Source organism: Centruroides sculpturatus, unplaced genomic scaffold (assembly GCF_000671375.1).
Source record: "Centruroides sculpturatus isolate CEXI.00-Female unplaced genomic scaffold, Cexi_2.0 scaffold4, whole genome shotgun sequence".
NCBI lineage: Eukaryota > Metazoa > Arthropoda > Arachnida > Scorpiones > Buthidae > Centruroides > Centruroides sculpturatus.
The window spans coordinates 846,777-861,567 of NW_019384444.1; the positions used below are offsets into that span (position 1 = coordinate 846,777).

The 14,791-nt window shown below is 26.7% G+C and overlaps 1 protein-coding gene across 2 annotated transcripts in view; it reads left to right on the forward strand.

Moving 5' to 3' along the window:
- LOC111620290 (transient receptor potential-gamma protein-like) overlaps positions 1-14,791 on the forward strand; it is a 63,703-nt gene that overhangs the window by 41,090 nt on the left and 7,822 nt on the right. Inside the window, exons 4-9 of one of the 2 annotated variants that reach the window (XM_023362194.1) lie at positions 1,720-2,064; positions 2,138-2,308; positions 4,477-4,711; positions 10,659-10,811; positions 10,974-11,113; positions 11,190-11,261. In XM_023362194.1, the coding sequence (XP_023217962.1) occupies positions 1,720-2,064; positions 2,138-2,308; positions 4,477-4,711; positions 10,659-10,811; positions 10,974-11,113; positions 11,190-11,261 (1,116 nt within the window). The remainder of the gene's footprint in view (positions 1-1,719; positions 2,065-2,137; positions 2,309-4,476; positions 4,712-10,658; positions 10,812-10,973; positions 11,114-11,189; positions 11,262-14,791) is intronic. The other variant, XM_023362195.1, reaches the window with a different exon arrangement.

A 14,791-nucleotide genomic window follows, 5' to 3' on the forward strand; every position in this document is an offset into this window, starting at 1 on the left:
TAGTATTTTGAATGATCATCTTTAACAGCTAGAAGTGCTTCTATAACATAATGAATACTCTTTATACATTTTTTTTATTTTTGTTCTCATAATTGAGGCTGTGCTGCCATAACTTACTAAGAACCTCTGTCACTTCCCTTTTTGTTATTTTTTTACATTTACATCGTTGCCATATAAAAAAACTTATTAAAAGTATTTCGGATATAATAGAGAATAAGAATATCATGAAAAAATACTCATTCTTTAAAAAATATTATAAAAAAGAGAAGAAAATAGTACAAAAAGTAAGATATTAGTCAATGGGTCTAATAATTTGGCAAGTATGTACAGTACAATATAGTACAGTATGAAAAACCAGATGTACAGTACAATACATCTGGTTCTTCACATTCGGGGTTAGGCGCGCAAGATCCTCGCGAGAGTGGGAAACTTAATTATTAATATTGTTGATCATATTTAACACAAAAATAAAACAATACAATGTACTATAACAGTATATTTTATAAATTTAAATTTAATTATAGTACCAGCAATGTAGGCTAACACACATAGAAAGAAATACGCAATACACTATATTTATAGTATGATGTGATGCAATACAGGCACAGTATTTAGATAACAGTAAAATTATTAAAGTTGCAAGAAACACGAGATACAGTGCACTAAGATACAAAACGCGTGATTGAAACTGGCTATTGTCTAGCCAAAGAGCGTGGCGTCCCCAAACAGAATGTATACTCCCACACACCGCAACTTTACAGCAAATTTGTATATACAGTAGAGCATCGATTATCTGACCCCCGATTAACCGTCACATCGGTTAACCGATCGTTCTAGTCGGCAAATTTCAAATGTCCGCTAGTGATATGGCGCTACAATATTTGGCTATCTCTTGGCTACTTTAATATTATTTTTGTTAAATTTTTGCGTATTTTAACTGGCAACACTGACTCGACCATGAAAGGGAGGCCAGTATTTAAACGAGACTTAATTTTCTAATTATGAGTGGTTGTTTGCTTTGTGAGCAATAAAATAATTTTAAAAATAATTTTTAACGATACAATAGCGACGATTATTATTTTTAAAAAAAATTTGTTAGGCTTAACATCGATGAAAATTTAACGCGAAGTAGGTTAACGATATACTAATATACTAATTACATTTAACTAATTAATAGCGATATACAGTACTAATATATTAATTACATGGGCTATACTAATATACTATACCAATAATGTATTTTTTTCATTCTTTTCGGTTATCCGATTTTTTCAGTTATCCGATCAACCCGAGTCCCCAATTGAGTCGGATAATCGATGCTCTACTGTATTTTATGATAGGAAATGATAAAATAGTTTAATAATAAATCAATTTTATGCATTTATAATTTACTAAACTTTTTATTTACATTTATCTAATTTACGCGCATTGCCTGCAATTTTCCACAGTAGGCAGCAAAACTCCAAAAGAATCCCCATTTAATCATTGATGAAAAATTTACTAATACAGTAATTAAATCTCTAAAAGTTAAATCCTCGAAAATCGAAATTGGATTGTATTTTGATTTTTTAATCCTTCAAATCAAAATTATTTCTTAAATTTTTATAGTAATAACAAGTAAGCATTAGACATTGTAATTAAAAACTTAACAGTTTAACGATTTATTAAGTTTATATATCAGTAATATATTAATTAATATTAAATTTCAAACTATTTCAGAGTTGGGAAGCTATCGATCAAGATACTGCAACTTTTACACCCGATGTAACTCCACTGATACTGGCTGCTCATCGTGATAATTACGAGATCTTAAAGATCTTACTGGATAGAGGATGGGATATACCGCTCCCTCATGAAGTCCGGTGTGGTTGTAACGAATGTGTGCGTTCTAGATCTGAAGATAGTCTACGACACTCCAGATCTAGGATTAACTCCTTCAGAGCACTGGCATCTCCGTCCTTGATAGCCTTGTCCAGCAAGGATCCCATTTTTACGGCCTTCGAATTAAGTTGGGAATTGAGGCGTCTTAGTTTTATGGAACATGAATTTAAGAACGAATATCAAGTAAGGAAAAAATCAAAAACTTTTCTTTTATTTTTATATTTTAATTTAAATTAATGCGTTTTTTCTATTGTAGGAACTGAGAAGACGTTGTCAGAACTTTGCCACGGCTTTACTGGATCATACGAGGAGTTCTTATGAGCTGGAAGTGTTATTGAATCATGATACAACCGGTCCTGCTTTCGAACATGGTGATCGTATGCACTTGAATCGTCTCAAACTGGCAATTAAATATAAACAGAAAAAGGTAAACATAAACAGAGATTGGTATTTAGTTAATCGAAATTCAATAAATTGAAATGTGAACGTTTTCAAGGAATTTACTTTGCAATCAGAGAGGCTCATTCAAAATTCTTTTAATAAGGAGAGTTTAATGATGTAATTAAAATGGTACGAAAATTCCACAGATTCCTTGGGATAATAGCTGCTTGAAGTAGGGTATGCGCTGTTATCATTCAAAAATTAAAAATAAATAAATAAAGATTTGCCGTTTATTTTGGTTTTCTTGCTGTGTAAAGGAATAATTTATAAATATTTAATATATTCTCAATTTATTATTTATTTTTTATTTATTTAATAAAAGCGCTTCGTGGAACTATGCCTCTAGCAAAGTATGCTTTGAAACATATTTAATGTATTATGTATAAATTATGTAACATCAAACTTAGTCGGATAACTAAAGCACGACAGAATTTGTTTTGTTTATATGATTAATTTATAACTGGTTGATAAAAAAAATTGAAATAGCATTAGATAAATTGTAAAACTTGAAATATTATTTTTATAATTTGTATAAGCTGAATCGAAGATTTTATGTAAGAAAAGGCATTTTTTTTCTCTGAAAGGAACCAAACGGAAAATGAGCACGTGTGGTAGATCGTGACTCTAGCAAACATCACCTAAATTGTTGCAATTTGTGAGATAATATTAAAGCCTATTCTCGTTAAAACAGCATGACGTAGCGCAGAACATAGCAGTAAAGTGCAGTTCACAATTACTTTTATATTATTTCTACAAACATTCTTAAGTCAAGATATTACCATTAAATAACATTAAAAAAAATAAGGTACTGTATTTTAATGCCATGAATTGCACTGCATTATGTTGATTTAATGGTAATTGGTTTTTACAAGTTAGCATATAATCTTTATTTGATTTTCGATATAAATTTTTCAAAGCAACGGACCGAATATATACATTATTCGTATGTTCAGATAATAATTGGATACGATTTATCGAGAAGAATTAGTTAATCATATCACATTTTTATCTCCTGCAATTAGTTGCTTATCTCTAAGTATTTAATTCCTCAATCAGAAAAACTGGATAAAATTTATCTTTAAACAATTCGGTCTTGTAGAATATCATAAATAAGAAATGTTATTAGAAGAAGTTATGAAATTACTTCAGGAATATCTCTCGTCTACAAAAGATAATATCGAATTATATTACATACTTCAGACGTTTATTTTTATAATGTCGGCTTATTATTGGCTTTTGTAATATAATATATAGCCCATTAAAGAAATATTCTAGATGAACTAACAAAAAACGATTTTAGAAATTTCTAAATAAGATCAGAAATATGTAAGTCTAATATATCGACTATGAATAAATGTCATTTTATAAAGATTTGCATAAATCTCGTTATTAGTTTATCAAATGTGCCGTTCCCTGTAACAATTTTTATCTTTAAAATTTATTATTTAGCGCTTACGATTTATATATTTATCACACAAACAGAAAATTATATTTTTTCAAACGTAGTGAAGCTGAAATGTAAAATATTAAATAGAGAATCTCGAAGGGATTTTGTTTTAACAAAAAATTCTCCCTTAGATTTTCCTTAACATCAACAATAATTTTTTTTTTATTTAGTTGTCAAATGATTCGCTAATATATTATCTAAAGCGCTTTAACTTTACTGATCAATAATAATAAAGGATATTGCGTTACTAAATAAACTAAGGTAATTTAAAACTTAGATAAGATAGAAGTGATAGAACTGAATCGCTTTTCTTTTCTTGAGACTTATTGGATAGACTTATTTTATAAATTTGATCAGTTTTCCATTATCACGACCAAAGCTAAATATTCGACTTTTTACCATCCATTTGTAATACTGCATTAAATTTAAGAAATAGAAAAGATCTTTTCCATTCGCGGATTCGGTTTATGGCGACAAAACCAAATTTGATAACGTCTCTAAAACATCATCTATATGCTATATTTCAGTATTTTTAAGTCATTTTTAAGAAATTGCATTTTTATGAAATATATTACTTAAAAAGGAACCGAAATCGCTTTATTCTAATAATTTTACAGTACAATATATCAATTTAAATATAAAAAAAAATTTAAAGGACATATCCTGCATGCTTACATTCTATTTTTTCCTACTTCTTCTTGTTTTAGTTTTGTGCCCATCCAAACGTGCAGCAGCTCCTCGCCTCTATTTGGTATGAAGGGCTTCCTGGTTTTCGAAGGAAAAATGTCGTGTTTCAGACTCTAGAGATTTGTAGAATAGGCATTTTGTTTCCCGTCTATTCAACATGTTACATCGTAGCACCTCATTCGTCTTTAGGAAGAACCATGAGGAAGCCTTTTATCAAATTTATCTGTCACTCGGCCTCTTACGTCACATTTTTATGTAAGTATAATATATCTATATTTCTAATTTAAATAAAGTTATAATATCAATAAATAATATTTGGTATTTGAACATATCAAACAAATGCTTCGAATGCAGTAACTCTTATCTGTTCGAACTTAAACTGTTATTTTTCACATAAAATAGACGTTTAGAAACATACAGAATGCATCAGTTGATTTTATGAGTCTGGGCACGTCTCCAAAACCTGAGAATGCCGTTTAATATGATAAATGTTAGCTCAAATTTCACATACAGAATAATAACACATCGAATACTGTAATTGTAACTTTTTCCATATTATTTGATTTGTCATTTAAATGATTTAATATGAATAAAAATCTCGAATTCAGCGCTCTATTTTTGATTTCTTTATATTCTAATGGAAATTTAGAAATCTTAGAGAAGCTAAAAAGTATATTTAAAGTATTCAATATACAGAAAAGTTTATATAGTCTATTTTATATTCTATAATTTAAAAATCGCGTCAGATCGTAAATGAAATGGAACCATATAATGGATATATAATCTGAAAATTTTTATGTTTAAGATTAAAATTATTTATACAGTTAAAATTAAAATCTTAATTAAATTTAAAATAAAGTTGTTTTTTACATGATAAGTTAAAATTTATAATCAATCAGGACGAAATTCTTAACAGTAAATTCTCCAATATAAGTAGTCCCAATGAAACTATAGAATGTCTTTCTAAAGAGTCTTTAGCTCTTCATCAATCAAATGGACTCAGTTCAGCAATCAATAAAGTCGGTTCCAATGATTTTGAAAATTCTATTGCACTTTCATTTGGCAATATTATCGTGAAACTATTTAAAGCTATTGAAACCTTTTTGGTATACTTTTAACCCTTGAAAGCTATTGCGCTTCAAATCCCATAAAGACTATTTACCTCTTTACTAGATTTTCCGGCCTTGTAACGAGAAATTATACACTTGAAATTGTGCATTTGAAATTGTATCGGCTAGAAATAATAATAGCAATAAATATCTTAATAAAACAAGAATATTTATTATCTTGTTGAAGTTTTAAAATACAGTAATTATTTCACAATTAAAAAATAAATTCATTTATAGAAGTATAGTTGCAATTTAGTCGTACTTCTCTTCATCAATTAAATAGAATTTTAGAAATTATTGTTCCATTTGCGCAGATTTCTATATATAAAATAACAGTGAGTCTTTCGAATTATGTAATTAAAGTGTAGTCATTTTAAATAAGTTATTTTAAAATTTTCCAGTACTAAACAATAATTATTTTTATCAAAAAATGATAATTCTCGCTGTCGTCCGTGTCTGTCTGACTTTCCTTAATCTCTAGAATAGAACTAGTTAGATAAAAGATGATACCAGATATGAAACCTTATGGGCAGGAGACCCTGATTAACTATATAAAAACTTCTGATGCAAACCGGAAATCACGTTATTTCAATTCAAAACTTCCCCTGAAAGCAGTTAATAGATGACCGACACGACTTTATTGTTAAAGGAAAAGTATGATGTACAGGGGCAAGCCACTAATAATTTGAGGTGGAAAGCATATATTTTAAATAAATTAAAATTATCATTAAAAATTGCAGCCCAGTATTGTGACAATGTCACAATAAATAATTGCTTTTAAGTTATACTTTTGTGCTTGAGAGATCGTAAAACTTGCTTAGTAAAAAAAACTAAATAATTTAATTTTATATTACTACATTTTCAATCAATATAATTGAAGAAAATCTTTAGTTATAATTAAGTGTTTATTCAACACGTTGCTTAATCAGCCAGTACAATTTCCTAACGTTATCAATAATTCAAATTACGTTGATATCAATTAATTAAAATATATCAATTAAAAGCAAACTTAGATCGGTTATTATCTTCTATATGAACTCTAATAAACTCGATTTTCTGTTTAATATGTACACAAAACTAAACATTTTTTAGAATTAAACCAAATTTGATTCTTTTTATGCTTAGTTTTCACACCAGAAACATGGTATACTTCTTTGTTTCTTGACATTTCTAGAACATCTTATTTAAAATTCAAATCGAATTCAGTAAAAATGAATGATAATTCAAAAATGCACACTAATAAATGCAGTTTTTATTCTAAATTCTATTCATATTACTAAAAAAAATAATTAATAACAAACTGTACTGTACTTCTATAGCTATTTTTATTTTATTTAATTATTAATATTTATTAAACGAATAATTTTGTATTGTTAGAAAATATAATTATGTTTTAACATGCATAATTTAATACATAAGTTGGAACCAGTATTCTGCACGAATGTTAGCAAATGTCTTTTCGTTTAATACTAGAATGTTATATTAGTAAGTCTTAATTCTAATAATTCTAATTCTTTTTACTGTTCTTTGACATAAAAAGTAGTATGAAAACATTTTAATAGCTTAATATAACAACTAAAAACTATTCGAAATATTAATATTTATAATAAATTTTTAATTAAATAATTATATACAATAATCGCTTTAATTTTAATAAATAAACTGATTTTAAAAGAATATTTTAATAATAGTGGATTACTAAATAATTAAATAGAAATTACGAATAGTACTAATCAATCGAACAGCAGGTAAATTTATTGCTTTGAAATGAATAATATTTGACAGAAATTAAAAATATTACAATTAAATTGTCGAATATATAATATTTCTAATTCATGAGTATATTAAGTTTGTTAAACCATTTAAAATGATTCTTTTTTGCATTTTTTCGTGTCTAGCTGATCCTTTCGTCTTTTAAAAAATTCATTTGATTATTGAAGTAAATCCAGATAAAGTGGACTAGGGATCCGGAAGCAGAAGGGACTTCTATTGTTTAATTATTCTTTTAATAAACAGCAAACGTCTGATTTTATTTGCATGCTTTTATGATTTTCTGAAGGGATCCACATTTATTATTTTATTTTGCCTTTTTCAGGTCTCAGAATTTAGCTCTAAGGCTTCGAATGTTTAAAAAATATCTTAATTTTATAATATAAAAATGATTAGGCCTATAGAAAATTTTCGTTTGAAATGAAGACCGTTTCAGATTTTTTTAAATATTCATTTAAATTTTCAACTCTTAAATATAGTACATTTGAAATACATTTTTATTTATATACTTAATTTACGAAGTTTTGTAAATTTATTATATAATATGAGTAATTTAATTATGTCAAATAAAATAAATTACAGTAAAATCCAATTCAATTAGAATTGAGTAAATGATGTTGATTTATACACATTCTTATTTATAGCCAATTTATTGCCATTTAAACATTTTGCAATTATTCAAGTTATTTCAATATTATTAATATGATCATTCCAGAAATGCGTATTAATTCAAAGTTAATGCTGAAACATATTTCGAAATTTTTGTCTCTCGAAGATGATTCAATGTTATGTTTTCATTGAAATAATATAAAGAAATATGTTTCAAATAGCTTCACTCATAAGATTTCTTCCCAACAAAATACTTTAGTGTTTAGTTGTTGTTGTTGTTTGCCACATATGTAGAAAAATCCGGATAAATAAGTTATGTATTTAATTCGGATTTTTCTCGAATACTAAGAAAATAATTAAATTAGTAAACCCCGAATTTATATGCTAAAACATATTTTTCTTTTTGATATGTTGGAAAGTCAAACCTACATATTTGACATTTCCTTCGATTTCTGAAACGAATTATGTTGATTTTATGTAACATATTTCTACATATTTTGTGATATTCGTCATATCTCTAGCTTTTTCTGGTATGTCAATAGCATTAGAGCAACTATTGGTAGTTGTGTTAGTGAATAGTTTGCATATAAGGTTAAGAGACACCAATGAAAACAATGCCTTGCCAATAGGAAGGTCTTTATTCGAAAGAGCTAAAAGTTATACATATAAGTAATTTCACAATGCTTTAAATGAAATCCCGAACGCTTAGGTAAGACGTTATTGTTTTATAAGTGCCCAACATTTGCCCAAAGTATTCAATGAATACAGTAGCAAAATCGTAATTTCATTGGGCAGAATAATAAATATACAGTAAACAAATCTATAGTTTTGGACCGTGTAATAGAAATACAATAGAAGAATTTTGATTTTACTTTCCTGGCTGTTATGTACAGTACATTTAACAAGGGAGAGTAAGGCAATCGGACAAAACAGAGACCCTCCAAGGCTTTTACATTTTTGGACTCAGGGCACCTTAAAATGTCGAGAAATGAAAGAAAGGGATTTTTTCCTGTATGTATGGATGTTAGTGTGTGAGAAGCACGATTTTGTTCACCTTTTTTGAAACTTAATAACTCTTGTGTCTTTTGCCGAAAATTTCTGAAATTTTGCAGGGAGATTAGGATGATTGATGCTATCAAATTCTGATGGTTAATGGTTAAGAGATTTGCTTCTTTGACTAAATTTCAAGATCGACTGCTATCTAACTTTTTATTTATAATAATTATCACAAATTCGTGTTTTTTTTAAATTTTATTTAAAATAAAAAAAGATATAGATAAAAATTCCATTACTAATTTTCTTAAGAAATTATATACTATGACTTTTTAATACTAATAGCCCATCTTATTAAAGTTAATTTAAAATATTTCTATAATATTGCATATTTCGAACATTCGAAAAGTCAAGTGTACCTAACTGAATTTTCTGAGTACCGAGATAATAAAAAATCAAATCCCCGAATACAAAAATTTCTCTGTTACTCAGTACTATTATATTAATATTTATTATTAAACTTCACTTTATTTTTGTTCGAACGAATTTTACTTCGAGTAAACAAAATTCATTGGCATGTATCAATATTTATTTAGAAAAATAAGCACTTGATGCAGTTTTTATTTAATTAAAAGAAAAGTTAATTAAACCTTGTTCGTAATTATAATTGCTTTTAAATAAAATTTGATTATACTTTGACATTCTTAATATTTTATTTTCATATAACTTCTACTACTATTGTCATATCTGATTCATTTTAGATTCTATCTTCATAGCAAGGTGATAATTCTTTTGACTTCAATAGCATGTTAACACAGTGTATTAACACTTATGGCTTTCTAAACTATTATAAGAGGACTTTATTAAAATATCTTTCTATATAAGACGGAAAACATCACGCATTGATCAGCAGATTAAAAAAAGTATTTTATTCACGATAGGATTATCTCCAGTGAATTTATCTATTGCCCCGATCATGTTCTCTAGAATTCATTTCCATGTTTTCATTCTGGAATTTCCTGATTCTCTCAGGACATTAAATTGAACGTGAACCGAAAAAAAATAGCTTGAAATGTGTCAAACATCTGAGATGAGATGATGCAACAACTGTGTTGGCTGTGATTTCTTGACATGCAGGGTGTTGTAAATATCAAGAGTTCGTGCAACGTGTAGTTTCGCGTAAAACATAATAAATAGATATTATTTATTAAAAATAAGAAAAAAAATTATCTTTAAAATATTTTAATGTACATTAAAATGGGTAGCATTAAATTTTTAGTGCAAGATATTTATATTAGGTTTTGTAATCTTTTAATTTTTTTTTTAATCACACTTCAATTTGGATGAACATTCCATGCTTTATTCCAAAAGAATACAATTCATTGAAAATTATTTTATAAGCAAACCATAACTAGTGAAATATTAGTTTAAATTAGACGAATAATTCAGTAATAATTTAATTCGTAAGTTAAATTATTAAAGAATTTCAGAAATTTTTCTGATAGTTACTTTTTTATTAATTTAATATTAATTTATATTTATTTCAATTATATAACTAGAGGAAGCGTTAAGTACTTGAATTTCAAGTTAGATTAATACGAGCATATAATTTTTCACAATTCACATGTTGAATAAATGTAATATATTAGCCGAAATATATTAATAATTAAATCAAAATATTTATAAAATATAAATATAAAATGAATTTGAAATTATTGTAGTGTTGCTGATTTTGGCATCGCAAAGAATCGAAACGGTGGTGGTGGAATGGTTCGGAACGGAAGAGATGAAGGCACGAGTCAAAGGAGACGTCACCACCAAAAGAGGAGCAACTCCTAGCATCGTGGAACTGATGATTCTAGCATGGGTAATGGGTATGTCAGTGTATGTTTAACATTTAGAATGTAATATATGTTCGTAAGAACGCTTTGGTTCGTATTTTAAATTGAAATTAGATAGAATTTTTTGTTTTGCATTTAGTAAATTAAGTAAGTTCCTAATTGAGAAGTTATTTGCACACATTTTGAAAAATATAGGTCTTATATGGAGTGAAATAAAACAGCTTTGGGAACTCGGCCTAACAGAATATGTGAATGACATGTGGAATATCATCGACTTCATCACTAACTCTCTCTATGTGGCAACAGTGGCCTTGAGAATAGTGGCTTATTTTCAAGTAAGTTTTAGAAAACAATTGCATTAATGATAATCTCTGCATAAAAATTTATTAAAATATAAACATTCCTTCACAGTCAAATTTCGCATCAAATAATCGTTTTATTCTAAAGACTAATATAATCAAGAGAACATTTGCATCATTAATTGTACGTATTTCGGATTAATTATGCTTTAAATCAGTCATGAGCAACCCCACGGCCCCAGGCCGCTTGCGGCCCGCGATGTCCTTTCTTTATATATGGCCCCATGGCTTTGGCAGTATAGTTTTATTTTTTCGTTTTCTGCTTCGTGCCATTATACAACTCCAATTAAGCCGATATTCGTGACGATGAACATTTAAACTAAACTCGACCAGTCAAAAGACGAGAATAAACTCTATATTATTAGTTTGCGTATCATTAGCATATATTATTTTAGTATTTAGTGTACTGGCGGTTTTGGCATGTCGTTACTCGGCAGGCTTGAAGCTTGCAACTCAAAAAAAAAAAAACAAAAAATGTATGCGGCCTGCCTGAAACCTACGAAGTTCCTTTCCGACCCGCACGCAAAAAAAAAGTTGCTCATCACTGCTTTAGATGATGCTAATAAAAGAAAATTTGTTAATAAAGAAAATAAATTTGTAAATTATTAATTATTTAATATATATTTAATTTTTATACTAAAATTAAGTTTAAACATTTTAAAAGCTTTTGAATCGTGTTATGATTCTTATTTTTAAATTTTAACACTAAAATTTTTTTAAAATTTTTAAAAAGTAATTAAAAATTACGCATATAAAATAATTATAAATAATTATTGTTTTTATGCACAGATTTATGTTTAATATCAATAATTAGACTAATGTAATCATTTTCCCAAGGGAAAGATGATGATATTAGGTATCTCTTCTACAGGAAAAATTTCTATATATGAGTTAACTGCAAAGTATTATTTACATGCCCCCTACATACAAAGTATATTTCCTTTTTACATAGAATGAGAATGCTTATGATAGCCAAGGAAAGGAAAATATGTATGTATATAATTATTTTATAACTCGATATTAGTCATCTTTCTCTCCCTCTTTCTCTTTTTGTCTCTCTCTCTCTCTCTAATCAGAATTTCTTATGGACTTAATATTATATTCTTCAATTAGTTGATTGAAAACGATATTTCTCAATAGCCCTTCAGTGCATTAAAGAAGATTGATAGACAAAACATTGAAAGATGCAGCTTTTATATAAATCATATTGAAAAAGAGATTAAAAATTAATTTTAAAAAAGAGAATAAATGACTTTAATCGACATTTTTATTTCTTATCAGTAAAATTATTGTTATGAGTTGTTATAAAATTAGTAATGAAACGTCCTCAAATAAAGAAGTTTTAAAAGAGCAATCACACAGGAAAATTTAACTTAAATTAAATTATATTAGTTATTAAGTTGGAGAAAATTGAATTGTCCTAAATCGAATTTCTGAAACAATTGAATTTAAAGTCGGTTAATTATTTTTATTATTAAAAAAATGATCGATAATTAAAATAAAAATTACATAAATTAAATTTTGAAAAAGAATAATAAAATATATAATTATTTTTCTGGTTACTATTTTTATAATTCTTTAATGTTAGTTATCAAGTTCAGATTCTGTCACAATCCGGATTACTGTCAGAATGAAAGTTGAATTTAACGACTTGGCATTATCAAATTAATAAAGAATCAATTCTGAAATTTAATACGATTTTAGCTTCTTGGTAGTTTTCTAAATATTTTATACAATTTGTCATATATGGGTGAAGAAGATAATTTTTTCTATAGAAAAATTTATTGTTGACGAAATGCAATTTCAATGTAAGTAAAAAGGAAACATCCACTTCCATATTCTAATTCGCTTCAAGGAAAAAAGATTTGTCGTTTATAGTTACGTACAAACTATCCAATAGAGAAGCGAATATTTTTATTTTCTGTGATTGAATCTTGATATAGAAAAAGAAACTGTATTATAAAAACTCGAGACTTTTAATTTCTCCGACGAAAAAAATTAATCTTTAAATGTTAAAATTAAGGAATGTAAAAGATAATTTGAATATTAAACCGGCAATTGTTATAGAAGTTAATAAATAATTTAATCCAAGACTATGGAATATATTTATTGCATATTTTAGCGTACTGTATATCTTAACAAATTATCATTTGCCATTTTTTACTCTTTTCACCTGTGGGCACTAACGTAAGAGGGCTTTTTTTCCATACCCGTCATGACTTCGATTAAGCCCAAAATGGGACAGCAAGTAGTGAGGAAGGGAGGCCGACATATCCAGGAGGAATGCCCACAAAAAATTTCTAAGGTTGCTTGCCCGGGTTCGATTACGAGTGTCAGACTGACACCTTAACAATCTCGATCTTCATATGTTTAAATTAGTTATTGCAACTTTGATATAAACTTTAATCTAATAATTAATCAACTTTTTTATTTGGATAAATATTAATAAAATATAAATAATTCAGTCTTTTTATTAACATATATGTGTGTGTGTATGTATTTTCTTATGTAATTATACGAATATGTATTTTTAAAATTATATATTATAATGATCACGATATTTTTGAATTTTTAAAGAATATAATTCTTTTCTATAATTTTTTTTTTTTTGTAAAATATAGGCTATATAAAAATTAATTCGATTTTTATTAATCTGATCTTTTAAATTTATTTTATAAAAAATTATCGTATAATAAATAAAGCTTTCGTTTGACTAGTAAAATTTTTCTGAAATGAGACAGATAATATTTCCTTAAACTAAAAAAACAAACTATAAAAATCAATTAAATATCTATGAAAATTTTTATTTGATTTTATAATATTTAAAATAAATTGGATATACTGTATTTTCTTTTTTCTTTCGCACTTAATTATAGAGAATTTAAGAATCGATTATGCGATATATTTAACATGTTAAGTTCATTTTAATCAGTTTTTATATATTTTCCTTTATTTTTTAATACGAAATCGGAAAAAAATTTGGTTTTAAAAAATTTAATAAATATTTGCGAGAAGCATCTAGAAGAAATGAAGTATCACTATTTATTTCTTTAAAAATTGTCTTTTTTTAAAGGCAATTTTGTGTAAAACGTTATAATAAAATCGTTTCTTAAGTATGATGAGGTAATAATTGTATCTTCAACAAGCATATCTACTATAAAATTAATAAAACTATCAATTCTCTTACATAATAATCATTTACATGTATAATATCTGCATCGTTTAGGCTGCAAAATGCCATCAATTCCTAAATTTTCATTCCAACTCCATTTACCGTTCATATATAATCTATGTAGTGTATTGCAGTAATTTCACGGTCTGATTAAAGGGAAAAAAATATATTAAAAGCGCTCTTATGCGAAGTTCATATTTTGGTACGATAATTTAATAAATATATATTGAATTAACTTAGATATTTATTTAATATATTTATATCTATGTTTTACTACTCGAAAATTAATTATCCCGTTAATTTGGATTTAATTTCATAAAATGAGATTTCTAAAAATAAAATGGCATAAAAATTAGATTTGTCAGTTATCTAATCGAATTTCTTTAATTTCATTTTCTACGTTGACGGTATATAAAAACACATTTGCTAAGTTATCATTTGTTTGCATTCGACTTAATTAGCTACTTTTAGAAAAAAAAATA